This window comes from Sardina pilchardus, chromosome 3 (assembly GCF_963854185.1).
Source record: "Sardina pilchardus chromosome 3, fSarPil1.1, whole genome shotgun sequence".
NCBI classification, from domain to species: domain Eukaryota; kingdom Metazoa; phylum Chordata; class Actinopteri; order Clupeiformes; family Clupeidae; genus Sardina; species Sardina pilchardus.
In genome coordinates, this window is record NC_084996.1 from 5,449,188 (window position 1) to 5,475,345 (window position 26,158).

At 45.4% G+C, this 26,158-nt stretch overlaps 1 protein-coding gene across 3 annotated transcripts; it reads left to right on the forward strand.

Annotated features, from left to right (window-relative positions):
* On the forward strand, positions 1-24,308 carry taf2 (TAF2 RNA polymerase II, TATA box binding protein (TBP)-associated factor). Of its 3 annotated transcripts, none has more exons than XM_062531516.1 (27): positions 1-493; positions 726-780; positions 886-1,046; positions 1,530-1,648; positions 1,941-2,082; positions 2,396-2,627; positions 4,455-4,639; positions 5,209-5,322; positions 7,399-7,498; positions 7,726-7,811; positions 9,176-9,311; positions 9,855-10,009; positions 10,451-10,565; positions 10,678-10,787; positions 11,397-11,462; positions 11,826-11,879; positions 12,661-12,913; positions 13,703-13,843; positions 13,956-14,066; positions 14,396-14,589; positions 15,948-16,087; positions 16,698-16,767; positions 16,973-17,082; positions 20,150-20,373; positions 20,650-20,808; positions 21,783-21,885; positions 22,884-24,308. In XM_062531516.1, the coding sequence occupies exons 1-27, from the start codon at positions 444-446 to the stop codon at positions 23,186-23,188; spliced, it is 3,690 nt and encodes a 1,229-aa protein (XP_062387500.1). In that variant the 5' UTR covers positions 1-443; the 3' UTR covers positions 23,189-24,308. The 3 variants fall into 3 exon arrangements, with proteins under 3 accessions (XP_062387500.1, XP_062387501.1, XP_062387502.1); XM_062531517.1 differs by having other exon boundaries at positions 20,150-20,361; XM_062531518.1 differs by lacking the exon at positions 11,826-11,879.
* The last annotated feature ends 1,850 nt before the right edge of the window (positions 24,309-26,158 follow it).

Consider the following 26,158-nt stretch of genomic DNA (forward strand, 5'->3'; position numbering starts at 1 on the left):
TCCAGGAGGAAGTGCACAATGTTTTGAGATGTAGCGTAGGGTACAGATCTAGGAGTGGACCGCTGTCAGAAATGATGACACAAAACTCAGGCATTCATACCTTCCATCGTTTGAAGAAGCAGAGGACCAATTCAGTCAGACGTCTATAAAGCTTCAAAGACTACTAATATTAACTTCGTGAGGCTGGCTAGTCATTGAGCCTTAGCTATTGTTCACTTGTTAACAACGATTGCAAAGTACTTTAGTATGGTTACTGACTCTGGTTGTTCCAATAATATGCATTTAGTATGCATCGGTTAGTCTAATTTCCAATGTGTGAATGTATGTAACGTTAGCCAATATCGAGCACGGAAGACTCGCATAAAAGACGGTAACATTAGTTGCCGACATAACCTGCTTACCTATGCAATAAACCCCGATTTCTGAAAGCTTCGACCTGCAGGATGAACAGGAAGAAAGACAAGGGTTTCGAGAGTCCTCGACCATACAAATTATAAGTACCAATCAATTCAACATTGCATATTACAGCAACAGGATTTGTTCATTCTAGTAGTCAGCATCATGTCTGCATGTAATAAGTTAGCTTGACGCTATGATGTACAGTCAAGAAAGTTGCTAGTTCATGTTTCACTGACTTGTCATTAAAACCGATACGAATTTATCATCATATCCAAGGCCAATTTTATTATTGACTCTCAGTAATTGTTCTTCTTGTCTCCTTATACAACCCATCAGGTGGTATGCATAAACAACATCAATTTCCAGAGGAAGTCAGTTATTGTAAGTTTGATTTCTTTGGATAACTTTATAATTTGGGCTATATCTACCAGTGAAGTGCCTCAAAATCATTATTTGTTCATTGAAAGTGTTTCTATCTCCTGATAGGGATATGTGGAGCTGACTATCTTCCCCACGGTTGTGAATTTAAACCGCATCAAACTCAACAGCAAGCAGTGTCGCATATACAGAGTACGGGTCAATGACTTGGAGTCTCCATTCATTTACAATGACCCCACCTTAGAAGTCTGTCATCATGAATCAAAGCAGTAAGTTGCACCCCATGTACGGCATTGTTTTGGTCCTTTGGTCTCTTGAAGACTGCACTGGTCAGAATTGTATATATTATGTTGGGTAGAGGGAGAGCCTCCTTGATGCTTGTGTGTGGATGGAGATCGGAATGTCTACAACCTCCAGACAATGGCAATAATGCAATAATGCAATATTCATTTTAGGTTAATTTGTCAGTTTTATTGAGTGTTCAGTTTATACTACAGATACCACTTGAAAGCTACTGGCACATTTTTGTTGGTGATGCTATGCTATGAAGGCATGATTTTCTACCGGAACATCAGAATTAGCCCACATAGTGAATTTCCTGTATGAATATTTGAAGATGATGCCAAAGGCAATTGCTCAGCATCAGCAAGAACATTGGTCAAGATTGGCACAGGCTGCTTTATTTTCAGATCTGCAATGCATCTTGAAATGACACAAGAAGCTGACTAGTTTGTGACCGGCTGTGTTTGCAGGAGGAACCTCAACTACTTCTCCAGTGCCTACACGGCTGCGGTCAGTGCGGTGGACCCAGATGCTGGGAATGGGGAGCTCTGCATCAAGGTCCCGTCCGAGCTCTGGAAGCAAGGAGACGGTGAGGGAAGGAGGGGAAGAGGGGAAGAGATGTTTTAGACAGCGGATGGTGGTTCATTTTATGGGTTTATATCATGAATCTGCAACTACTGATTCTGGTAGTTGCACTTTCTAGCATGATTATTTTAAATATTACATCATATTGTATCATTGACTGTCTATTTTTACTGATTTTCTAGTTTTATTCATTTTAATCTGTGCACTGTGCTTTTCACATCTTTGAAATGATGTGTACTAGATTAGTATGTCTTTTCTATGTGCTGTTTCTCACTAAACGTGTCATTCCTCATTAGAGATGAAGGTGTTGAAAGTGTACATTGAGTTCTCGCTGGACCAGCCCAAGGGAGGCCTGCACTTTGTTGTGCCTGACGTGGAGGGCAGCATGGCAGAGCGGGGAGCCCACGTCTTCTCCTTCGGCTACCAGAACTCCACACGGTATGGCGTTCCCTAGCGCTGCAGTGCCTGGCCAAAACTCACTATATTTGCACTCAAGGTTTCTATTCAGCCCGTGTCTAGCATGAATGAAGTGAGGTGGCTCATTGTTACCCATGCTAAGAAACTTTACCCAAATTCAGGCTTAATGGCATATTGCTGTTGTGTGGTAAAAACAATATGAGATATCAGTTAGAACGCAAAATAAAATCTATAAAGTGTTGTTGTTGTTGCACGGACTTAGAAGTGAGTGTGTATCTATCTCTCTGATCCTTCACCGCTCTCTCTCTCTCTCTCTCTCTCTCTCTCTGCCCAGGTTCTGGTTCCCGTGCGTGGACTCGTACTCGGAGCTGTGCACGTGGAAGCTGGAGTTCACAGTGGACGCCTCCATGGTCGCCGTGTCCTGCGGAGACCTGCTGGAGACCGTCTACACCCACGACATGCGCAAGAAGACCTACCATTACATGCTGCCCATCCCCACAGCGGCCCCCAACATCTCCCTGGCTGTTGGACCATTTGAGATTCTGGTGGACCCATACATGCATGAGGTGAGACTGCAGTGTACATTCACTCTGACAGGGTGAGGATTCCCTCTCTGTACCGTAGCATGTTCCTTACAGACAGATGCTGGAAGGTGGACCAGAAAGGTTACTAAATGCTACTGGTAGTTCTGTTTAGTTGGCCCCAGTTGAGCTACAAGATAAAGTCTGTGAAAATGAGGCACATATTTTTCCATCAGTGACTAAATGACCCTACTGTAGTTAGTACTGTAACTGACCCTAGGCAGATGGGTTGGGCCCTTGAGTCGTGGATCTGTCCGAGGTTTCTTCCTACATGTATCCCCAATTCTAGGGAGTTTTTCCTCTTCCCTGTCACTCATGGGCTCTCTCTGAATGTTTAACACTCTGTAAAGCGCCATGAGACATGTGCAATGTTTTTGCGCTCGATAAGTGAAATTAACAGATTTGAGGGAATACATGATTGTTGCATCTGTAACTTGTGCTAAAGATGGATTCACCTATTAGTATAATGTTTCATATATACAGGCTCAGATTGTTTTTCTGAACGCCTCTGCAGTTATATTTAAGTCTGATATCCTACTCCTCTTTTTTAATGGCCAAGTATTTGTCACGGATTCATGTAACATTAATACAGACATGTAACATTGTGTTAAAGTGAACGTCTCTTTAGCAGTTCGAAATTTGAGTCTGAAATAATATCACGGCTTGAAAAGTTTTTTTTCTATCGCACAATAAGTGTTATTGTGGGGTGTCTCCTTGCTAAAATGAAGCAATTCATTGTTCAGGAATATGCATAGTATTATTTTACATGTTTGCAGGGCTTCCTTTGACTCCCACAAAGGTAGAAACCGTGCCTAAAAGCACCAGACTTCACACAGTCAAAAGATACTGATATCTGTTATGGTTGACCTGAACAAAAAATACCATGACTTTCTAAGCTTAGTAACTTTTTCTTACAAACAATGAATGCTGTGCATTGCACAGATCGCAGAGCATACACAGATATTTTTCTGTTTAGGTAGTTCATAAGAAGCCTGCTTCATCCTGGCCCAGTTGGAATGGATTATGTGATATTTGTTCATGAAGTAAAACACAATAGATCTCTCTGTGTGATCACTCAGTGTGAGTGTTCCTCAACTGTACCTTTTGGGTCCAGTCTGTAGATTTTATTGGATGGCATCACAGGAGAAAATAAGTATTACGTGTCTGAGGATTGACACAGGGTCAGGCCATTGGTTTGTATTAGGAAAGAGAACATTATGTTACTCTCTTTGGTGTCCAACATGGAAGAAAAAACTATAGTCTTTCGTTTTTGGGCTGAACAAAATGTCGGTAAACGGTAATAGGCTATTCCAGAATATTGGACAGCACCGACAGTTTGTTTAGAATCAGCTTTGCACAAACAGCGGAGAAGGCTACTTTCATTAAGATGCGCAAACTGCATGCGCATTGCGCACACATTGTGAATCGACTCTTGCCTACATAATGCTACGCAAACGTAGTAGTGGAGATTGGAGAATCATGGTAGTCGGGATAATTCCCAGTGGATGGGTAACCTTTTGTGGTCGGCATAGGTGAGCTTAATTACTTTAATTACTTGAATCCATGCCTAATGAATTAGCAACTGCAACGCCTGCTTACTTGCAGGAGTTTTCATCAAATGAAAGACTTTTCCGCTGCTCATGCAAACTTGAAATAAAAAACAAATGTTTCATAGTTTCAAGTTCATATTTAAGTTGATAACACATTGTAGGCCTATGTAGATAGATAGATACTTTATTGATCCCCAAGGGGAAATTCAAGTGTGTTGTGCAATAAAAGCCGGCAGTGCTGAAACCTCTCTCTGTGTCACAGGTGACCCACTTCTGCCTGCCTCAGCTGCTTCCCCTGCTCAAGCACACCATGTCCTACCTCCACGAGATCTTTGAGTTCTACGAGGAGATCCTCACCTGCCGCTACCCCTACTCCTGCTTCAAGACTGTCTTTGTGGACGAGGCCTATGTGCAGGTGTCCTCCTACGCGTCCATGAGCATCTTCAGGTAAGCTGGAGAAAAGCCTGTCTGTGTGGGAACTGTCAATCAACTGCGGCCCTAATTGAAATACTGGGCAAAGTTGGTCTAGCAAAATATCCATGCATGAACTTAAGGCATCATGTGGCAAGAGACAGCTTTTAGCTGACCCCACCGATTTTGTGTAGTCAATAAATAAGCTTTAGTTTTACTCTGCCCAACATTTAAATTGTATTAACTTAGTGAATAAAGTAATGTTATGTTTTGAAGGAACAGTCATCATTAATTGAAGTGCACAGATCTCAAATGTGTTTACAGTGTTCTGTAGCAGACATAGAAATAGAATGAAAAGATTTAAGGCAATCCCTTGTGCAGTAATGTTTACGGAATGGAGGATTAGAAGAATAAAATGTCTTCTTCCAAGAATGAAAAGCACTTGAATCTAAATAGTTGAACCACTAATGCTCAATCCACTCTCCCTCCCTCTCTCTCTTTCCTCCCTCCCCTCCCTCTCTCTCTCTCTCTCTCTCTCCCTCCATCCCTCCCTCCCCTCCTGCACCCCCCTCTTTCCCCTGCCTTTTCCACTCCCCCTGCCGCAGTACGAATCTCCTGCACAGTGCCATGATTATCGACCAGACCCCCCTGACGCGCCGCTGCTTGGCCCAGGCTCTGGCCCAGCAGTTCTTTGGCTGTTTCATCTCGCGCATGTCCTGGTGAGTAGGATAGGAACCCCCCCCCACTCTCTCAGGCTACGCCAGTCAGCCAACCAGGCACCCCCACGCCCACACCGCCGCTCGCGCCTTCTTCGCCCTGGCGACTGGTCATCTCCGCCCCTGGCAGCGCCCCAGCCAGCGTCCTGGTCATTAGCAGCTCCGCACACCGTCACCACGGGCGGGCTTTGGCTCCTCGTGTGTGACTAAGGGACCTCCAACACACTGACACAGGCTCAGCTTCAGCACACAGAGCTGTTTTTCCCCCCTCTCTCTGTTCTCTCTCTCTCTCTCTCTCTCTCTCTCTCTCTCTCTCTGTTTCCTCTCTCTCTCTCCCTTTATGACTTCACTCGTTCTCTCACTCTTCCATGTTTTTTTTCCTCCCTGCTTTTTATTTGTGAAGTGCTTCGTGATGCGTTATGGCAGCTTGGGCTGGCCTTTGCTGTGACCTGTGGAGAGTGTCTGTGCAGCTGAGTGATTTAAAGGTGTTCTGTTGCTGTTCTGTGTCTGTGACAGAGCATGAGATTTTCTGCCTCTGCCGGTCTCTCCTGGATCATTTTGCTTTGCAGCTGAGAGCTCTAATAGTATTTTAATAGAGAGACATCATGCAGATGATGTAAACAGAGAATGAAGGAGAAGTGTCCAGTAATGTCTCTTCCCTCTCTATCAGAACCATGCTGGTGGAACAGCACCAGTAATGTCTCTTCCCTCTCTATCAGAACCATGCTGGTGGAACAGCACCAGTAATGTCTCTTCCCTCTCTATCAGAACCATGCTGGTGGAACAGCACCAGTAATGTCTCTCCCTCTCTATCAGAACCATGCTGGTGGAACAGCACCAGTAATGTCTCTCCCTCTCTATCAGAACCATGCTGGTGGAACAGCACCAGTAATGTCTCTCCCTCTCTATCAGAACCATGCTGGTGGAACAGCACCAGTAATGTCTCTTCCCTCTCTATCAAAACCATGCTGGTGGAACAGCGCTAGTATATGATTGGTTCTTGTAATCAACCTTCGCTCCCTCCAGAGACATGGTTGTATGTGCACCCTGACCCAACATGGCCCATGCATTGATCTGTGTGAAACAATGCCCCCCCTGTACACTGAGGGCTCTCAAACCCAAGTCAGATGTGCGGAAGCTCAGGTTACAGATTGCATTTATTTATTTAATTTAGGCTGGTGTTATATAAGCCCCGTCACAGAGGGGAGGGAGTGTGCCAGAATAGAGGCGCAAGCAGGGCCCTTTGATATGGAAAGCAGTCACCTGCTAGCGATTAATTGTGTGGTTTAATTCAGACGAAGCTTATAATTGGAGACAGACTCGACTGAGCGAGTGCCTATGAGGAGGAGGCGAACGGGCCTCCTTTTTGTCGCGCCTCCACCTTTGGCCCAGAGAAATGAGGTCATACCTGTGAGCTCTCTCTCGCTGGAACCTGGAAGGGGGGGGGGGGGGGGGGGGCTCTGGCTGCCGTCAAGTCAAGCGCAGCCGTCTGGAGGGGGATTAACGGCTTGAGCCGAGCCGTAAAGACGGCGAGGAGAGATGTGTGGTCCGCGGAGGGCTGCCTGCAGCACTCTCGCTGCCTCCCCTTGAAGCCAAACACACAGGGGCGCAAGCAAGCTAGCGAGCGAGCGAGCGAGCGAGCACTCACCCGTAACGCATGAGGACGCCTGTAAAACTCACGGCGGCTCATAAGACAGCAGTAATAGGATTCAGTTGCAGGATTTAATATGCAGTAGGCTGCCGTCAGTGGCAGAGCTGTTTGTTTGCATGAGAGTCTAACCATGAACACCACTAGGTCGAGCATAAATCATAGGTCAGATTCATACCCTTTGTAGACTTCTGTTAGTCACGGAGCATTGCGTCAGTAATTCACAATGATGGCTTTGCTGTAACTGCTGTAAGGTTTCTACTCATTTTTCTTATGACATTCTGAGAGCCTCGGATGGATGTAATTTAGTAAATACTCGTTGAAGACATAATATCTTAAATACCGTCATTTCCTGTAATTAGGTGCATTGTGTATAAGCTGCTATGTAAACTACAGTACTACATCATACGTTTGTTTCATCTCTACTGAAGGGCCGATGAGTGGGTTCTGAAGGGGATTTCTGGCTACATCTACGGGCTGTACCTGAAGAAGACCTTTGGTGTGAACGAGTACCGCCACTGGATTAAGGAGGTATGAACAAAGGGCTGAGTCCTGCCCAGCCCTGTCCTCTTGGACTTGGACTTGGACTTGTCTTGCACTTGCGTAGTTGAGCACAACTCCCAGTATTCTGTATCTTGATGCTCTCAGGTAATTTACTCTCTTAACTGCACTTGCTGCCCCTAGCACTGACGTGTGTGTGTGTGTGTGTGTGTGTGTGTGTGTGTGTGTGTGTGTGTGTGTTTTGACTGATTCCACAGGAGTTGGACAGGATCGTGGACTATGAGCTTAAGATGGGGGGAGTTCTGCTGCACCCCACCTTTGGAGGAGGGAAAGAGAAGGACAAGTAAGCGCACCTTTCATTTTTTTCACCTTTCACCTTTCACCTTTCATCAGTGACGTGGCACAATCGATAAGGCAATGCTCTGCCAAGCCATTCATGCACAGTTAGGTGGGGCAGCAGTGGCTTTGCAGCTTCAGGCTTGAAACCAAAGGGTTGCCGGTTTGATCCCCGACCAGTTGGAAAAAATATGGGTGGGGGAAGTGGTTAAGCACTGCTCTGCCATGTCCACATCCACTGCTGAGGTGCCCATGAGCAAGGCACCTCACCCTTCACTGCTCCCCGAGCGCCGCTGTAGCTGGCAGCTCACTGCTCCGGGTTAGTGTGTGCTTCACCTCACTGTGTGTACACTGTGTACTCTGAGTGTTTCACTAATTCATAGATGGGATGAGACCAAATTTCCCTCTCAGGATCAAAAGAGTATTTATACTATACTGCTATACTATTTTCACACTGATCAGTGTTCAGTTGCAATCACCAACAACACTGTACTTTTCCATCACAGTGGATTTTTGCTCATATGAATCCATAGGCAGCATTTGGCTCATGAGGTGCTGGAGAGTTTGAGTGGTCAGCGGGGCCGATCGTAATGAGAGTGTACGTCAAATTAAATTACACCTCATGACTTGGCCTCTGAACCTGGCGTTTAGCATGGCTGCGTAGAACAGAGCCGTTTCAGTTCGATGAACGATTTCAGAAATCCCCCCCCCTCCGACCGTAGGAAAAACAGCCTGTGAGTAGAACTACTTATTGACCTCCCGTAAAACGACTTGGCTCCGGCGCTCTCATTTGTCATAAATCAGTTCCCCACTGAAGTGTGTTTTGAGAGCTGTTAGCAAATTATCTCAGCGCTAACTCAAGCGCTGTGAGGCGCCTGTCAACAGCTGAGGTAATAACCGCTAATGCCTCAGAGCGGAGAAGAGGAAAAAAAACGGAATATAAAGGCTGTCTGTCTGGCTTTTTTTGTTTTGTTTTGTTTTGTTTTGTTGGTTTTGTTCTGTCTTTCGTCTACATATATATTTTTTACTCTCGTTTTATGCCTTTCTCTGTTAATTACTTGAAGACTAACTTTTGTTTTGTATTGCTGTCTCTTTCTCTCTCTCCCTGTTATGTTCATGGCTACCTCTGGTCTCTTCATCTCCTCTTCCTCTTCCTCTCTCCCGGTGCTCCTCCGTCTGGTCTCTTCCTCTCCTCTTCCTCTCCTCTTCCTCTCCCGGTGCTCCTCCGTCTGGTCTCTCCCTCTCCTCTTCCTCTCCTCTTCCTCTCCTCTTCCTCTCCTCTTCCTCTCCCGGTGCTCCTCCGTCTGGTCTCTTCCTCTCCTCTTCCTCTCCTCTTCCTCTCCCGGTGCTCCTCCGTCTGTTTCCCATCAGCCCGACGCCTCACCTGCACTTCTCCATCAAGCACCCGCACACGCTGTCCTGGAAGTACTACAAGATGTTCCAGTGCAAAGCCCACCTGGTCATGCGGCTGATCGAGAACCGGATCAGCATGGAGTTCATGCTTCAGGTGACACTTGGCAGGACAGAGTTATAGGAGCGCTGAGCGCTTCCCCCCGATCGATCTGCTTTGTGAATTATTTCCCCCCCCCAAAAAAGCTTATAGTGTTCACTCTGTCGTCTTAGGGATTTTGGGGTTGTTTTTCCAGTCATGGATTTCAGAATTTTGTACATATCTGGCATAGATCATTGGCTTTGTTTGAATAGCTTGTGGAAACTCTTCTCTCAGCACTTTGCACAGGAAGCATTAATCTATATTATACGGCGTGTGTGTGTGTGTGTGTGTGTGTGTGTGTGTGTGGGTGTGTACGTACTGTGTCTTTGTGCGTACTGTGTGTGTGTGCGTGTGTGTGTGTGTGTCTGTGTGTGTTGTTTGCGGGCACTGTGTGTGTGTTTGTGTGCGTGTACTGTGTGTGTGTGTGTGTGTGTGTGTGTGTGTGTGTGTGTGTGTGTGTGTGTGTGTGTGTGTGTGTGTGTGTGTGTGTGTGTGTGTGTGTGTGTGTGTGTGTGTGTGTGTGTGTGTGTGTGTGTGTGTGTGTGTGTGTAACTGCAGGTCTTCAACAAACTGCTGAGCTTAGCCAGCACCGCCTCGTCCCAGAAGTACCAGTCTCACATGTGGAGCCAGATGCTGGTGTCGACCTCCAGCTTCCTCAAGTCCATCTCCAACGTGTCTGGCAAGGACATCGGTCCTCTCATCAAGCAATGGGTGTATCCCTTTTCAGCCGCCAGGCTTTCCTCTGTTGCCAGAGTTGTGGAATTAAATACGTACCGCAATGCCGAAGTGAACTGGACATGCCATTCTTGTTCATTAGAGCAAAATCAGCAAAAACTTAAAAAGAATTTAATGAGCAAAAAACAGGAATGCATAGGAAATATCTTTCGGGAGATTAATCCCACTTTTTTTGACAGCCGTTTCAAATGCTGCATATGTTTGAATTGTTGGCATAGTGCTTCTCACCGTGCAGAACCTGTCAGGCTGATGGATTTTTAGTTGAGACAGTATAACCCCCCATCACTGTTTTATCCAGATCTGTGAGACACATGTCCGTGTGAGGATGAGTGATGTTTGTGTAGCTTGAGAGCTTCGTATGATGAACGATCGACTCGAGGCTTTTGAGTTTTTTTTTGCCTTGACGCTCCCTCTCCCAGAGACCAGAGCGGGGTGGTGAAGTTCTTTGGGAGCTTCGCCTTCAACAGGAAGAGGAATGTGCTGGAGCTGGAAATTCGCCAGGATTACACCTCGTCCGGCACACAGAAATACGTGGTAAGAGCGCTGCTAGTGTTGCGGCCGCCTCCTCTCGGGGTGGTCTCAAGGTCATGGGGCCGGCAGGTTGTTTTGCGAAGGAACCTTAAGTGTGTTGCTTTGGTTTCCGCAGGGCCCCATCAAAGTGACGGTGCAGGAACTGGATGGCTCCTTCAACCACACCCTGCAGATAGAGGAGAACAGTCTGAAGCATGACATACCGTGCCACTCCAAGAGCCGAAGGTGAATGAGCCACACTGTGCAGAGGTGCACAATCAGCATTATAGTACAGTTTCCTGACCTCTCACCGAGGTCTTATAGAGCTGTTTCACCAGTTGTGTTTTCAATCATTTCACGCGCCACATTCTCAAAAATACACTTTTTTGCCCGGATGGTGGTCCTAGAACCATAGAATAAATTGTATTGCATAAAAGAAACAGTACAAAAAGTACACAACCCCCTTCACTCTACCTTGCTTATGTTAATATAGCTTGTTTTGATTTCATGTACGAGAATTTGGGGAGGATTGAGTTATTATGCAATTGACGGCATACTGATTATAGGCCTCGCTGGCCAATAGGACATGGTCCATGCAGGATCAGTATCCAGTTTCAGTTGACCTCTACTGTGTTTAGCTTGTGCTTGTTACTGACCCTTGGAACTCCTGCCACTGCAGCAATACACAGCACAGTATGAGCAGGCTTCTCCATTTCCTCAACGATCTTTACTTTGACATTATGAGAATACTGTAGGCTGCCAAACAATGCTGGTGTCACACCGGACCTGACCTGACCTGACCTAACCTGATCTGACCTTTCCTCTAATGGCTGTTCCATCTCCTTGTGCTCACAGAAACAAGAAGAAGAAGATTCCTCTGATGAACGGAGAGGAAGTGGACATGGACCTCTCAGCCATGGAGTAAGACTTCCTCTTTATTGGTCGCTCACTGTCCAATCAGACGTGTCTGATGCTGATTCTCTAACCAAACTTTGTTGGCCAAAAGTGTCTACTGCGTCGTGTCACTGCCACTTTAGTACTAAGGCCTTCAACATCATTTTACAATCGCTGAACCAGATGCAATGTGTCGTAAGTGCTTCATAGGTAACTATTGCGACGTTGAGGAAAAGTGTTTTTTTTGTTTATTAAAGAAGAGGCATTAAAAAAATCATGAACCTCTGCAATATTTGTACAAACCTGTAAGGGAATGTATTCCTCTATTGCGATTTATGTTTTGAATATTGAATGTGAAGATGTGCGTTACAGCTGATGTTTCTTCCCCAGACCCGTGAGCAGTAGTGGAAAGGACAGGGCCAGCTGCAGCTATCTGGAGCTAGGGTGAGCTGGAGGACATAGAGGAGAGAGCAATAAAACAGGAGGAGAGGAGGAGGAGAGGAGGTGGAGAGGAGGAGGAGGAGATGTGAGGGTTGATGTGAGGACAACCGGGTGGTTGCCCAGTTTGGGGCTCTGGCTTTGGCTTTGGCTTTGGCTTGGGCTCCTCCACGCTGCCGCTCTACGAATGTGAGGAGTACCTCGAGTCACTGCCGTAATAGTGGCATGTGGTAAACATACGGCCTCCAGCCCGACAGCATGTTGAAAAGAGCCTCAAGAGGTTTTTGGTGTTAACCTCTGCACTAATATAAGCAGAGCTCCCTGCCCTGTTTAAAAACATCAGCCCAAGATGGTGCTTGATGTTGATATTCAGGTATGTATTTTTAGAAGTGCTCTAGGAGTGTTGAGGAAAGGTTTTAGGGAATAGACAGTGCAGTTTATAAGTTGAGGTTTACACTTTTACTCTAAAAGAAAGGGACACCCCAGCACCCATGACTAGAGACCACTGTTCTCAAGGATAAATGGCCTTGAGCTGTCTTGTCTCAATACTAAGCTCCAGCACAATTCTCTCTCTTAACTTCTTACTAACTACTCACTAAAACAAGTGTCCTACAGTATGTCTTTGTTTAAGCAGGATCTGATTATTGATTGTTTTTTAATATTAGCATGACAGCATAGCTGGAGTGAATAGCAGCTGCATCATGTGTTTACCTAAATACATGTAGGGTAAAACTAGTTTCAGCAGGGCATTTAGAGTTCTTCTGTCCACCATACAACCCCTCCGCAGCGCCGACTCGCCGTTGCTGTGGATCCGGATCGACCCGGACATGTCCATCCTGCGGAAGGTGGAGTTCGAGCAGGCCGACTTCATGTGGCAGTACCAGCTGCGGTACGAGCGCGACGTGGTGGCCCAGGAGGAGTCCATCCTGGCCCTGGAGAAGTTCCCCACGCCGGCCTCGCGCCTCGCCCTCACCGACATCCTGGAGCAGGAGCAGTGCTTCTACAAAGTGCGCATGCAGGCCTGCTTCTGCCTGGCCAAGGTACAGTAGGGGAGCACCTCAGCATCAGACTTTTACACACACAAAAAAAAAAAACGTTTCAAAGCAGTCACAGAGCATTGCGCAATGTGAATTAGCATTAATTCACAATGATAGCTTTGCTGTAATTGCTGTAAGGTTTCTACTCATTTTTCTTATGTCAATTGACGTGGGTGATAGTTAGGAAATGACGGTAATATGTTTTATATGTATTGTCAAGACTAAAAATAGGATAAGTATACTAAGTAACTACATTTTAGATGCCTCAGGAGGCGAAAGAACAGGATAGAGAGCACTCTGGTTTTTAAACCCATTAGACAAAATGCATATTATATGGCCAGATATCTACAGTGCTGATAAAGAGAAAAGGAAGCTTGTGAGTGTGTAGGGAAAAGACCAGATGGGGAATAAGACGGAGTAATGACAGCAGTGGGTTTTGAGGGAGCAATGACAGACAATGTTGGCAACTCTGAAATGAAAGAGTTTTATTCTAAAAGGGGCCAAATTAAATTGTCCAAGGTTCCATTTCTATAAGCAATAAAAGGGGAAAATATCCAACGGGGGCGAATACTTTTTATACTGTACATAGTCGTACAGAACACCCATATCACCTTACCGACATACTGGAGCTCTTACATTGCTCTTACATGGGGCCTAAAGCCTCTGATGTCCTCTGTAAAATATTCAGTGCTGGATGTAATGAAGATATATTACCACTTCATTCCTCGCGCTCAAAAGTCTTGTTCCTTTCTTCCAGAAACATCTTTTTTTGTTATTATTCCTTTGCTGCAGATTGCCAACTCCATGATGAGCACGTGGACTGGACCACCTGCCATGAAATCCCTCTTCACCCGCATGTTCTGCTGCAAGAGCTGCCCAAACATCGTCAAGACCAACAGCTTCATCAGCTTCCAGAGCTACTTCTTGCAAAAGGCATGCACATCTCCCTCTGGACTTTTACTGCATTTCAGTGCTTCTCAGATTCTTGTCGAAATGAAGGGAACTTGTTGTTAACTTGTCCCCCCTTCCATATTTGTCTCTTCAGACCATGCCAGTTTCCATGGCTTTGTTGAGAGATGTGCAGAATTTATGCCCTAAAGAAGTTCTGAACTTCATCCTGGACCTCATCAAGTACAACGATAACAGGAAGAATAAGGTGAGGCATGCAGTGTACACTGCAAAGAAGGGATGATTAAAATAGATAAAAACACTACATCTGAGGTAAAAGGTACTCAAAACAAGTTAAATTATCTCTCCATGCAGCAAGATAATTTCACTTGACAAGATTTCTTGAATTAAGATAATTCAGTCTAGAAATAAGATTATAGTGTAAAGTTGAACACTTAAAATGCAAAATTCACTCTTAACACAAGATAAATTATCCTACACTCCTAAATCTTTTTTTTATCTTGAAGAGTTTTTTGTCTTTATCGGTTGTATATTCCTCAGGCTTTTGTCAATCTCTCTTTTGCGCTGTCTCCACAGTTCTCTGATAACTACTACAGGGCGGAGTTGATTGACGCCCTCACCAACTCCCTGACTCCTGCCATCAGCATTAACAACGAGGTCCGCACGATGGACAACCTCAACCCAGACGTGCGTCTCATCCTGGAGGAGATCACCCGCTACCTCAACATGGAGAAACTGCTACCCAGCTACAGGAACACAATCACCGTTAGGTACTGTGTAGAATCACAGACTGTTACAAGAACACAATCACTGTTACTGTAGGTGCGGCAGAATCACAGCCTGTTACAAGAACACAATCGCCTTTAGGTACTACAGAATCATAGCCTGTTACAAGAACACAATCACCATTAGGTACTGTGTAGAATCACAGCCTGTTACAAGAACACAATCACCGTTAGGTACTGTGTAGAGTCACAGCTTGTTACAGGCACATTAACTCTCAGATCTTGTGGATGGGTAACCCAATCACAGCACAGCAAATTGACCCAGTTGCAGTTTCTCACAAGCATTCGGCTATCAAACTAGAGATGTACAGAGTCAATGTAACCAATCAATTCAAAACATCTATGAAAATGTTAGTCACGCAAAGACTAGAGAAAAGCCAATCCTGGAATAGAGGATGAATGTAGTCACCACTGAGCAAACTCGTGCGGTGTTCCAGCCAGCGGAACTCAGAGCGTGCATGGGGCACTCCCAGTACATCACCATGGCCAGATGCGGTCACAGAGCATCCTTGCCAAACAGAAACCAGGGTCACTTTACAGACAGATTGATGACTGCTCGAGTGAGTGCCCTTTCTGTCAAATATGTGGCAAAGGTTTATTGGAAATTAGGAAAGCCAACAGGACCACTTTAGTCTAGGTTCCAATTTGTTTTAGGGAAGTCATCATTTTAAACTTTTCACCCCATAATCCATATTCCAACACAAGGTTGAATATAACTTGTGTTCCTGATTTTTATTGCATACAGATCTGTTTACATAAATAAATATTGTATTTGCTTATCGTTTGTGCCAAGCTAAACATAAGTCATGCAAAATAAGTTGTGCATATTTTGCATATGGTAGTCGAGTTCATATGAATAGTTGCTTCATATTGCTCGAAGCATTTGGGAAAACTGTTTTTCTCCATATTTTTCCCCAGTGAGAAATGACAGGAGAGGTAGTATGTGAATGTTAATGCTTAAAGGAGAATTCCAGCTTTTTTGAAATCATGCCCCCAGAGTGTAGCACTGTAGCACTGTAGATGCCTGGCTGCTCTAGCTGTTCGCTGTAGCAACGTAGCAACTCAAGCTAGGTAACACCGATTGTTCTCTTTGTTTTTCTTTGTTCTCTGCCTTTTATTATGCACTTTACTGTGAAGCACTTTGGTGCGGCTCAGTCATCTTTAAACGTACTATAGAAATAAAATTTGACTTGACTTACTTTTTTGTCTCGTACCGATAGTACTCGGTGACATCGAGAGAGATCTTTGTGAATGTTTTCCCCCTTTAAGTCTTAGAGTAAGGGAGCTGTTTGAGACTGATGTTGATGTTGTGCTTGTGTTGTGTTGTGTTTTATGGTGTGTAGTTGTCTGCGAGCCATTCGCACGTTGCAGAAGAATGGCCACATTCCCAGTGACTCCAGCCTCTTCAAGGCCTACGCAGAGTTCGGCCATTTTGTTGATGTCCGCATCGCTGCACTGGAAGCTCTTGTGGATTACACTCGAGGTAGGCACCTCTGGCTGCCATCATGCTTAAATTTCATGTGCTGTGCCCCCTGAAAACTATATGTCTAGCAGTTGTCGAGAAATGAGGGTAATCACAGTGCCTTTGTAGTCAGACTTTGGAAGTAGTCAGATTTATAGCAGTTTATTGAGATGCTTGAAGAGCCTGTTTGATTAACTGTGCTTTCTAAGAGCAAAATAAAAACTGCTCATTATGTTTATGTGGAAAAAGTGACCGAGCCAACTGCACACTGCCATGTACTCGCTTCTTATTTTCGTCCAAAGCTTCTCCCCAACAAGACTACTGTTGGAGTCGAGTCAAAAGCAATCACCTCATCACTCTGCATCATCCATGATGTAAAGCTGCACACTGTTGCCCCCTTTCCTCCTCCTCTTTTACCCCCCCACCCCCATGTCTGCCCCTGGCTCTTGCCCATCCTCTTCCACCATATTGCTCATATTAATGTAATTGAGTGCGCTGAGCTGGTGGTCTGCTATGGAGGCGGGTGGGCTACTAACAGGGCAGCATTGTGTGAGCCACAGAGGCATGTGGGGGCATGTGTTTTACCTGCGTGTGTGTGTGTGTGTGTGTGTGTGTGTGTGTTTATTGCCAGTTGACAGAAGCTCAGAGGAACTCCAGTGGCTGCTGACCATGGTCCAGAATGACCCCACACATTATGTCAAGTCAGTGTTTTCTTTTCGTTTTGGTGGCTTTGATCAGAACCTTGACGTTTTTCAATTTGTCCTTACGTGTTCTTAATTGCCCTTAAAGTTGTATATGTTACGTAGAAAACGTAGGTTTTCTATTAGAAAACCAAAAAAATGTGTTAACTGACAAACAACTTTAAATGAATGACTACCTATTTGTGTTTGTTTTGCATCTTTCCAGACATAAGATCCTAAGCATGCTTGGTAAGAACCCACCGTTTACCAAAGCGACTGAGTCTGCACTCTGCAACGAGGCGCTTGTGGACCAGCTGTGGAAGCTCATGAACTCAGGTGAGGTTAGGATACACTCTGGCCAAACAAGACAGAAACTAGAACAGTAGGCTCACACAGAATGTGCTTAAATGTTTGTTTTTTTGTCAGTGCCTAAGACATGGAGGCATAGTTTGTTTTCTTGCTCTAAGTAAACTAAAAAGCAGCAGTCTCCTTTGCTATTGCATCCGTCACACTCAATTTGTTTAGACTTTGACCTTAAATCCAAAGATGATTAAATCAAACCGAGGTTCTGGAAATTATACTTTGTGGTGAAGCAATTGCCTCCTGAGTTTTCCATTATCTAGAGTATTGACTGTATCAAATGCTTCCTTCCTGTAAGTCCATTTTTTTAAAAAAAAATCTTCTTTGCTTTAATTCTCATGGACATTTTTGTGTAGATCCCTTGTCAGTAGACTCAGTTAAGTGTGAAGAGTCCTGGCATCAGGCGGGTTGTCCAGATTGGATCCTGAGGCCAGAGAGCTAGCACACCCCCTTTGGCTCTTGTGATCATGTTGTGATTTCAGGAATTTGCTTGATTTATGGCAGACATAGTACTGTTGGACCCATCATCCAAAAGAGTTCTTTTGTATTGCTCACTCATAAACTCAGCTCAGACTTTAGCCTGGCAATGAAAAACCTGCATTTCTCTTAAGACAGAGGAGGGGGTTTTGCCCTTCACATTGGAGAATGGGGATGTTTTGGCAAACCATCCACCCCTTGAATAATTCACTACGTTTCCAAGTGTTCTTGATTAAAACTCGCACATTGTTTCATTCGCATCCAAGGTATTTGGAAATGTCTTTGTAGCTCTTTCAAACTCATCAAAACGAATTTTCTACATTTCTTCAAGACATTTCTTTAGAGCTAGCCATCATTTAGTCTTCATAATGGCAGATTCACTGTTCTGGAGTGGGAATAAATAAGACTCATAAAGGCCAGTCAATGGCCTGTAGTCAATCAGTCAACCCTGTTACCTTTTCGTTTACGTCACTGAACTTTTAATTCTTTATTTTGGCGAACTCACTGGGATTATTTCACTAGTAGAGAGATAGAAAGACATATTTTCATGTTGCAGAGCAGGAATGGAGCAAATCAGTTGTAATGGGCACTGGCTAAGGGTTCTAGGGGCAGGGTCAAAGGTCAAATGGTAGAGGAAGGCGTTGGGTCTGACTTTGGGCATTTGGTCCCTCTCAGTGTTGGAATTGATTCTTGAGCTATTGAAGAGGTTAGTACACAGTAAAGCCCATCCCCACTCCCTACATCGATTTGTTGACATATTTGGTGTCCAAATATGACCTCTTTTATTTGCACTCTGCTACACGCTAAGTGGCTAACATGATTATGGGCTCACCAGGTGACCTACAGTAAATATCACACACTTTCCATGTGAGGCGAGATAAAGTTGCAGCCAAACCTCTTTTGTAGCCAAACAAAACGAGGCAAAAAAAAAAAAAAAAAAAAGGTTGCATAACACACACACACACAAATGGCGAAAGCTGTTGCGACGCACAAACTAATAAACACATTAGGGAGACAAAACACACTTTCTCCCCACACTTTCTCCCCCCCCCCCCCCCCCCCCCCACACACATCTGTGTTTCATCACGCGGTCGAGGTCGGCAAGATCCGACGGGGGACTCTCCGGACAATCACTTCCACATGTGTACAGTACAGGCGCGTATTCATCCAGGCCTGGAGGTGATGACATGGCCCCCACCGCACGCGCCAGCCGCCAGGGCCCCCCCGGCCCTCCGCCTCTCCGAGCCAGCCGCTCCGCTCCGGCCCCTTTGAAGTCTCTTAACGCAGCGCACAAGCCTGCCGCGGGACTTCCTCTGAACAACAATTTAAGACGTCGTTTTGACAGAGACACCAGCAGAGCTCATTACAGACTCGCTTTGGGGGTAGCACCCCCCTCACCCCCCCCCCCCCCCACACACACACACACACACACACACACACACACCCGCCCCCCGTTGTGATTGCTACCTTCAGCATGTTTGACCTATATATGTGCGGCATATGCCGGCAGGAGTTAAAAAATAAAGAAATAAAGAAATAAATAAAAACACTCCACAAGACACTGACACCTGCTTCTGATTACTGCACACGCGCCTCTCAGACTGAGGGGAAATCGACGGTTTCACAATGTTGGGCAGAGTCTTAAAGGGCTCTTCGGAGGACTGCAGTCTGCCAGGATTATTCCCTAATGTACTCTAACAGATTGTTGGGTAGCTCTGAACCTGCTTTTGGGACTTGGTGTTGCAATGGTTGTTTATGGGAGCTAAGCTTTTTACATCAAATGAAATCTTACCGTTTACAGAATCAGGTTAATGGTTTCTCCAGGATACAGCATTTTGTGCGTCGTGTCCTTGAGTTTACCATGTGCTTTCTCTTCTCATCTTTTACCCCGTGGTTGGTTTAGGCATTGATACAGGGATCACTGATAGAAGTGCTTTATAAACAAACAAAAAAACATACAACATACAGTATTGCGAAGTCTCAAGCTGCCCCTTATGTTTTGCTGTGGCAGTGTTGTGGGAACCCCATGAGTGTGTTTTTGGCTCTCTTCGCTGTAGTGTGGTGTGTGCACAGTGACAAACGACAAACATTATTGTTCCGGTCTGTTGTCAGTGTTGGGTCACTTTTGGATTTGTTTTGGCTGTGTTGTGGTGGTTGTTCCAGCCCAGCCCACCTCAACCCACCAGAAGCTGCTGCACATTTTTGTGGTGTTCTGGTGGGTAGAGTGAAAGGTGGAACATTGTAACATTAGTGGAGCAACAAATAAAGGGGCGGCTACACTTTTGATTTTAGCATTGTGCTGCTGTATACCGTAATAACTATTAGCCACGGCTTATACTTTGAATTTGCAAACTTTCTTCAGCTATGAGGTTAGATAGATAGAGTCTAATACATGGGGGCAGTTAATATGGTTTTAATATGGTTTTGCTTCTTGCATAAAACTTGCATAAAACACTGTCCTGCGGCTTATACACAATGTGGCTAAATACACAGGAAATTACTGTATGAAAAATAATCCCACATCCCACCCGTGACATGACATTGTGTTGCTTTGTAACTCTTGCAGGCACCTCTCACGACTGGCGGCTGCGCTGCGACGCGATGAACCTGTACTACACGCTGTTCGGCCTGACGCGGCCCTCCTGCCTGCCCCTGCCGGAGCTGGGCCTGGTGCTCAACCTGAAGGAGAAGAAGGCCCTGCTCAACCCCACCATCAAGCCCGAGCAGGCGGTGCCCGCCCCCGAGCTGCCCCCCTCCATCTCCTCCATGGCCTTCTCAGTCAGTATCAAGGCATGCTAGACCCATCCATCCTAGAGCCATCCGTTCTGTCGCTTCTGTCCATCTTTTCTTCTTTTTTTTCCCTTTTTTTTCTTTTTTTCTTTTTACCGAGAGCCTCTCTCTCTGTCAGTCTTTTTTTGAGGACGTCCATTAGATTCATCCCATTTAGTTGCCAATCATATGTGCACGAGTCCGTTATCACCTAGTGAGCTAGCGCCTTCATCGATGTCTTCTCTGTGTGGACGGCGTCTGTGTACTTTAATCTCATTCTCGTTTTTGCGTTCGCAGGCGGAGGAAGAGCATCTGGTCATCGATGCTCCACCCATCCCGGTCCCTCCACCCAGCCAGGCCCTGAAGAGGAAGCTGGACACGCCCCTGGGGTCTCCGCCAGAGCCGGGGCAGGTGCTGCAGGACGAGCTGAGCGCTAAGATCCCCATGAAGGGCAGGGTAAGCAGCCTGCCCGCCAGCCCGTCTTCCTCGCTCACTTGGACATGTGGCCTCAGGGGTTACCATTAGCCGTGGCTTATACATTGATTTTGCTAAATTTCTTCTGCTATGAGGTTAATACAGGGGGGCAGTTAATATGGTGTAAATATGGTTTTGTTTCTTTTAACTTGCATAAAACACTGTCCTGCGGCTTATACACAATGCGGCTTATATGCGGGAAATTACTGTATTGTTTGCTTTTTTTGCATTTGCATTTGCCATTCCTGAAGTACAGACACTCCTAAAGCACAGCTAGGCTGGTTTTTATGAAAAGATACATGTATGTAATTGCGTGAGATGGTATTCATGTTGATGATTCATCATTCATACAAATTTGCTAGAAAATGATACGCCTTTTTTTCCCTTCGTATTTATTGATGATGCTTAGGTCAGCATGCCACAGTGGCCTATTTGTTAGCATCTGAGGGGTATTCCCCAGAATAAGGCACATGACATGATGAAGAAGCGTGCTTGTCACTGTAAAGATACACATCATGACTATATATGACTTCCTATCTAGTATTATCTTCTATCTAAATCAACTCCATTCTCCTTATAACATAATTAGTTGAAAACACCTTTGAAAAATGTCCAATCAACTACTATAGTAGGCTATTCATCAAACATCTATTAACAAAAGAAGCATGCATGGAGGAGGTTAATAATTCTAAGGTTATCACAATTAAAATGATAACCCTATGGTATCACACAGACAATCTGAGATCTTTTGAATGATGGCTGGCAATAAGACAACATAATTAACATGAGCTTCACAGAATAAATCTCTGTGATAATTCATGTGCCATCTCTTTAGTGAAACCAAGTGAAGGCTAAATTCATCCAGGATAACCAAAAATCCAATTTTAATCCCTATCTAGGTTTTTTGGGTTTATTTGTCAGCATGCCATTTATTTGTGTCAATTTGTCTCAATCAGTTTCCCACCCAAGAGGAGGAGGATATCGACATGGAGACAGTTCATGATAGTCAGGCTTTCATCTATCATCACCTGAACATGCTGGAAAGACCATCTACACCAGGTAAGTGAGAAGTGCTGTATTGTATTTGCCAGGCTAAACATTGAGGTCAAAGCGTTAAACGTTCACTTCAGCACTAAAGAGGTTTTATAATGTAAAAAAAAAACCCAAGCCAGAAGAACATTATTATAATTGCTCCAGATCATAGCTTTTATCCATAAGCAGTGGCACAAAAAGTGGCTATGCAACATCAGGTCTGGTCACCAAAGCAACGGGATAAAACATGTATTCTATATACAAGTGCATCTTTTACTTTAAAACGGTCACACACGCTATTTTTATTTATCCTTTTCTTGCCAAAATGGATGTTGTGTTTCCCTACATGAATGTGTAGTTGACGCCCTGGTCCATATGCCGTACCCCAGTCATATAAAGAGCTGCAGCTTTATTTATGTGTGCAGCCTATGCGTTGAAGCTCCCATGTTGCTCTGAGACACGTGTGTGTAGGTTTTCAACCTGTGTTATGTGGCATGTGTCCAAGCCAAGATGATATGCGTGCAAGGAACGGGAGAGAACATTTCAAAGAGAGAGGAGGGATGTGGGGGGGTGTATGTGGTGGTTGTGTTTCAAAACAGCTGACTTCCGTCAGTAGTGCTCACTCCACCTTGAAGTCTTAAAGGGCATCCTGGAGCAAACAGAATCTTTAAGTTTAAATTTAGCAATCTCCCTTTTGACATTTTTCTGGAATTAAAAAATAACAGTGGTCTCATGGCGTCTCTCTCTCTCTCTCCCTCTCTCTCTCTCTCTCTCTCTCTCACACACACACACTCTCTTTCTCACACACTCACTCTCTCTCTTTCACACACACACACACACACACACACACACACACACACATACTGTACACATACACACACACACACACTCTCTTTCTCTCTCTCTCTCACTCTCTCTCACACACACTCACTCACTCTCTTTCTCACACACACTCTCTCTCTCTCTCTCCCTCCCTCTCCACTCTCCTCCATCCATCCATCCCTCCCTCCATCCTCCTCTCTCAGGAAAAGAGCCTCCGTCGGTGGAGCAGAGCCTGCTCTCCATGCCCGCCACGCCCATGCCCATGCCCATGCCCGTGTTCAGCAAGGAGAGCAGCTCGTCGTCCAAGCACGGCGGCGGCAGTGGCGGCGGCGAGCACCACCACCACCACCACCACCACCACGAGCACAAGAAGAAGAAGAAGAAGCACAAGCACAAGCACAAGCACAAGCACAAGCACGACAGCAAGGACAAGGAGCGCGACGCGCACGCCTTCAGCAACAGCCCGGCCAGCGGACGCTCCCTCCGCTCGCCCTCCCTCTCCGACTGACGAGAGCCGCCGGCCCCAAGCCTGGGGGGTGCGGAGGTGGAGTGGGAGGTGGAGGGGTGGAGAGGGGGAGGGAGGGGAATGGAGAGAGAGAGAGAGAGGCGGGTGTTGCTGTGGCGACCACAGCCCAGGAGCTCCACAAAAGAGGCACTTTCTCCGTCCGTCGTGCGCGGACTCTGGCGGGTGAAAGATGCACTTCATGTGTGTTCCTGATGTCATCGCTGACCACAAAGAGGCAGTGCTCCTCGGCCAAGTTCTGGCCCTGCTTCTACACCCCCCCCCCCCTCCCCTCCCCAACCGCCTGCTCCCCCTCTCCCAGCCACCTATCATGCCACACCACTCAGCCTGCACACATCCTCTCCTGCTCTCTCTCTCTCCCTCTCTCTCCCTCTCTCCTGCTCTCTCTCTCCTGCTCTCTCTCTCTCCCTCTCTCCTGCTCTCTCTCTCTCTCTCCCCCTCTCCCTCACACACACTCACACACACACACACACACACACACACACACACACACAGAAAGAGAGAAGGGTGATAAATAATGACATTCTGTACGCGATTTTTTACAAAGGAACTTTTCAATTGGTGGCTTCTTCAGGTTTTTGGCTGCCGCAGACCTTTCCACACACATTTTTTTATATGGCCCTGTATATGATGGAGAGTTTACCTAAGAAGGGGACTCCCAAACCCCCACACAGTGTACCCTCAGTTCAGCCCACCGACTCCAACCGGAGAGGGAAGTGGAGATTTAGCAACATAACAAGCCTGGATATTGGGGTGAAGGTTCAGCCTTCATCTCTCCTATGTAGGTGTTTTACAAACTGTCACTTGTTGAGTGTGCTTCAGATTTCCCCCTTTGAACTTTATATCTCGGACTGGATACTAGATTTTAAAATGTTACACCATCATTCTTTTATACTTCAGGTAGACCCGCCAGTTTCTTATACATTCTCGTGTTTCTACATAAACCAAGTGTTAGTGTCTCTGTTCGATACTTTATTTTGGTTTTGTTTTGTGGTTGTCGTCTTTTTTTATTTTTAATTTTCATTTAATTGTCCTAGTTGTAGTCATTTTAATCATACACTTTAAATAAAGTTTCTTGAGTTCATCATTGCATGAACAAAACTGACATACCTGTATGATGCATGTAAATGACTGAATAATGTTTACAATGATATGATATACTTAGAAAAGAAGTTATGGCAATGGTAACTGTTGATTATTACAGTAGTTGATTATAGACATTATTGTGAGTCCTGTGGCGAGACATTATATGTTGCATTGTGAGTCCTCTTAAGGCCAGGGGAAATGTAGGAATGAAGGAGTTTGTAGTGATGCAGACAGCTAACGTGCAAGCTGTAGCAGAGGCTGCATGAATAGCCCCTTGTCAGGAATTCTACTCAGACTGGAGACACAGGAAGGGGAGGCTGGACAGCGACACAGACAGCACCGGCCCTGCCAAAGCAGTCAAGAAGGAGGCTCAACCACACACGAGGAAGTGACTTAATAGAGACGGAGGGGTGCAGTGTGTGTGTGTGTGTGTGTGTTGGGGGGGGGTGTCACCATATAGCCCTCACCCATATAGATTACCATCACTTTAGTTATCTCCTGCAGGTACAAAAGAGGCTGACAAAACATGCACAAGTGCCTCAGCTTGGCAGCAGAGTCTGATGGATTCAGTGTTTCCTGTTGTCCTCTGCAGTTAAATGGCCTGCTTCCTCCTCTGGGTTGTCTTGAGGTGAGATTTGATGCTGTTGGACATTTTCAATCTGTTAAGACCATGATCATCTGGTATGACAGGAATGTCTGGTGGAAAAATAGGCTGCACCTGGTTGTCTCATATAACCTCAAATTCCTCTAGCAGAATTGTGATATGTAGAGCAAGCATTTGACCCGTTGTGGTCAGGCCAGGGCAGATTTTCTTTCCTACTTTCAGAAGTCCAATGTGAATTGCATCACAGGACTGATCGACAGTAATTGTGCTTCCCCATCAAAAAGTCTGCTACAATCGTATTTCTAAAGATCATAGGCTGCTGGGAGTAGAATATCTTGGCCTTTCATCTATCTAACCTGAGGCTTGGATAACTGCACCGTTTTGCAAGTTCAAGTTCAATTGCTAAAGGTCTAATAATCAAGGGTCAAAAGCGTCTACCAAATACCACAACCATAAATTCCATCACCCTACTGCATATCGGCAAAGATGGCGTGCTTGTGCTTGACTCTTTGGGACAGCCACAGCCAGCTCAGTGTCGTTGCCCGTTCCTTTATACGGTTTCCTCCGCCAGCAATAACTTCCACTTGACCCTGTTTCCTCAACTCATCTGTTTTTGTCTGAGCCTGCTGTGGTTTCCATCAGCTCACTTCTAGCGTTATTGTTTTGAGCTTTTCCATGGATTCTCTGACTTCACAGTTTAGCTAGGCCTACTGGTGGTGCCTCTGATAGAAAACACCCCATTCATAGATTTTTAGTATTCGCAGAGAAGACCAGAGGAAGTCGCTTCGCTTGACCTTTTGAGGCAAGGACAAGGTATTCCCAAAAAGTGTAAAGTCATTCTGATACTTCAAAATAGGCTACCAGTGCCTTTCTTAAATGCAGAGGGTGCAACGCATGAGATCTGTAGCAAAAGGCTATTTAATGCATTGACTGATATATCAGGTAAGCCTTCAAGATAAAAAAAAAAAAAAACTTACAAAAAAATGGGACATAAAAAGACAAATTCAAATACACAGCTGTGTGACAAATCACTCAGAAATGTATGGTAGGTTATGCATCCGCCTTGACACCATTACACGTTTCGTTTGTTTACAAGTGTTTATTTAATTCGTTTAAATATTTTTGTAACCTACATACATGATGGGTCGTCTGTCCATTGCATTGACAGCAGCACTGTCTGCAACCACTCGAGTTCTGATGCTGCCCTGCTGTCATTGGCTGAGTGCAAAATGCTCATAGCGCTCGCTGGAAGGGGCAGCTGTGCT

Coding starts and splice junctions, on each gene's coding strand:
- taf2 (XM_062531516.1), top strand. CDS start 444: ATGAACAGGAAGAAAGACAAGGGTTTCGAGAGTCCTCGACCATACAAA. Junction 2,628..4,454: donor TGGACCCATACATGCATGAG/GTGAGACTGCAG, acceptor TCTGTGTCACAG/GTGACCCACTTCTGCCTGCC. Junction 20,809..21,782: donor AGATCCCCATGAAGGGCAGG/GTAAGCAGCCTG, acceptor TGTCTCAATCAG/TTTCCCACCCAAGAGGAGGA.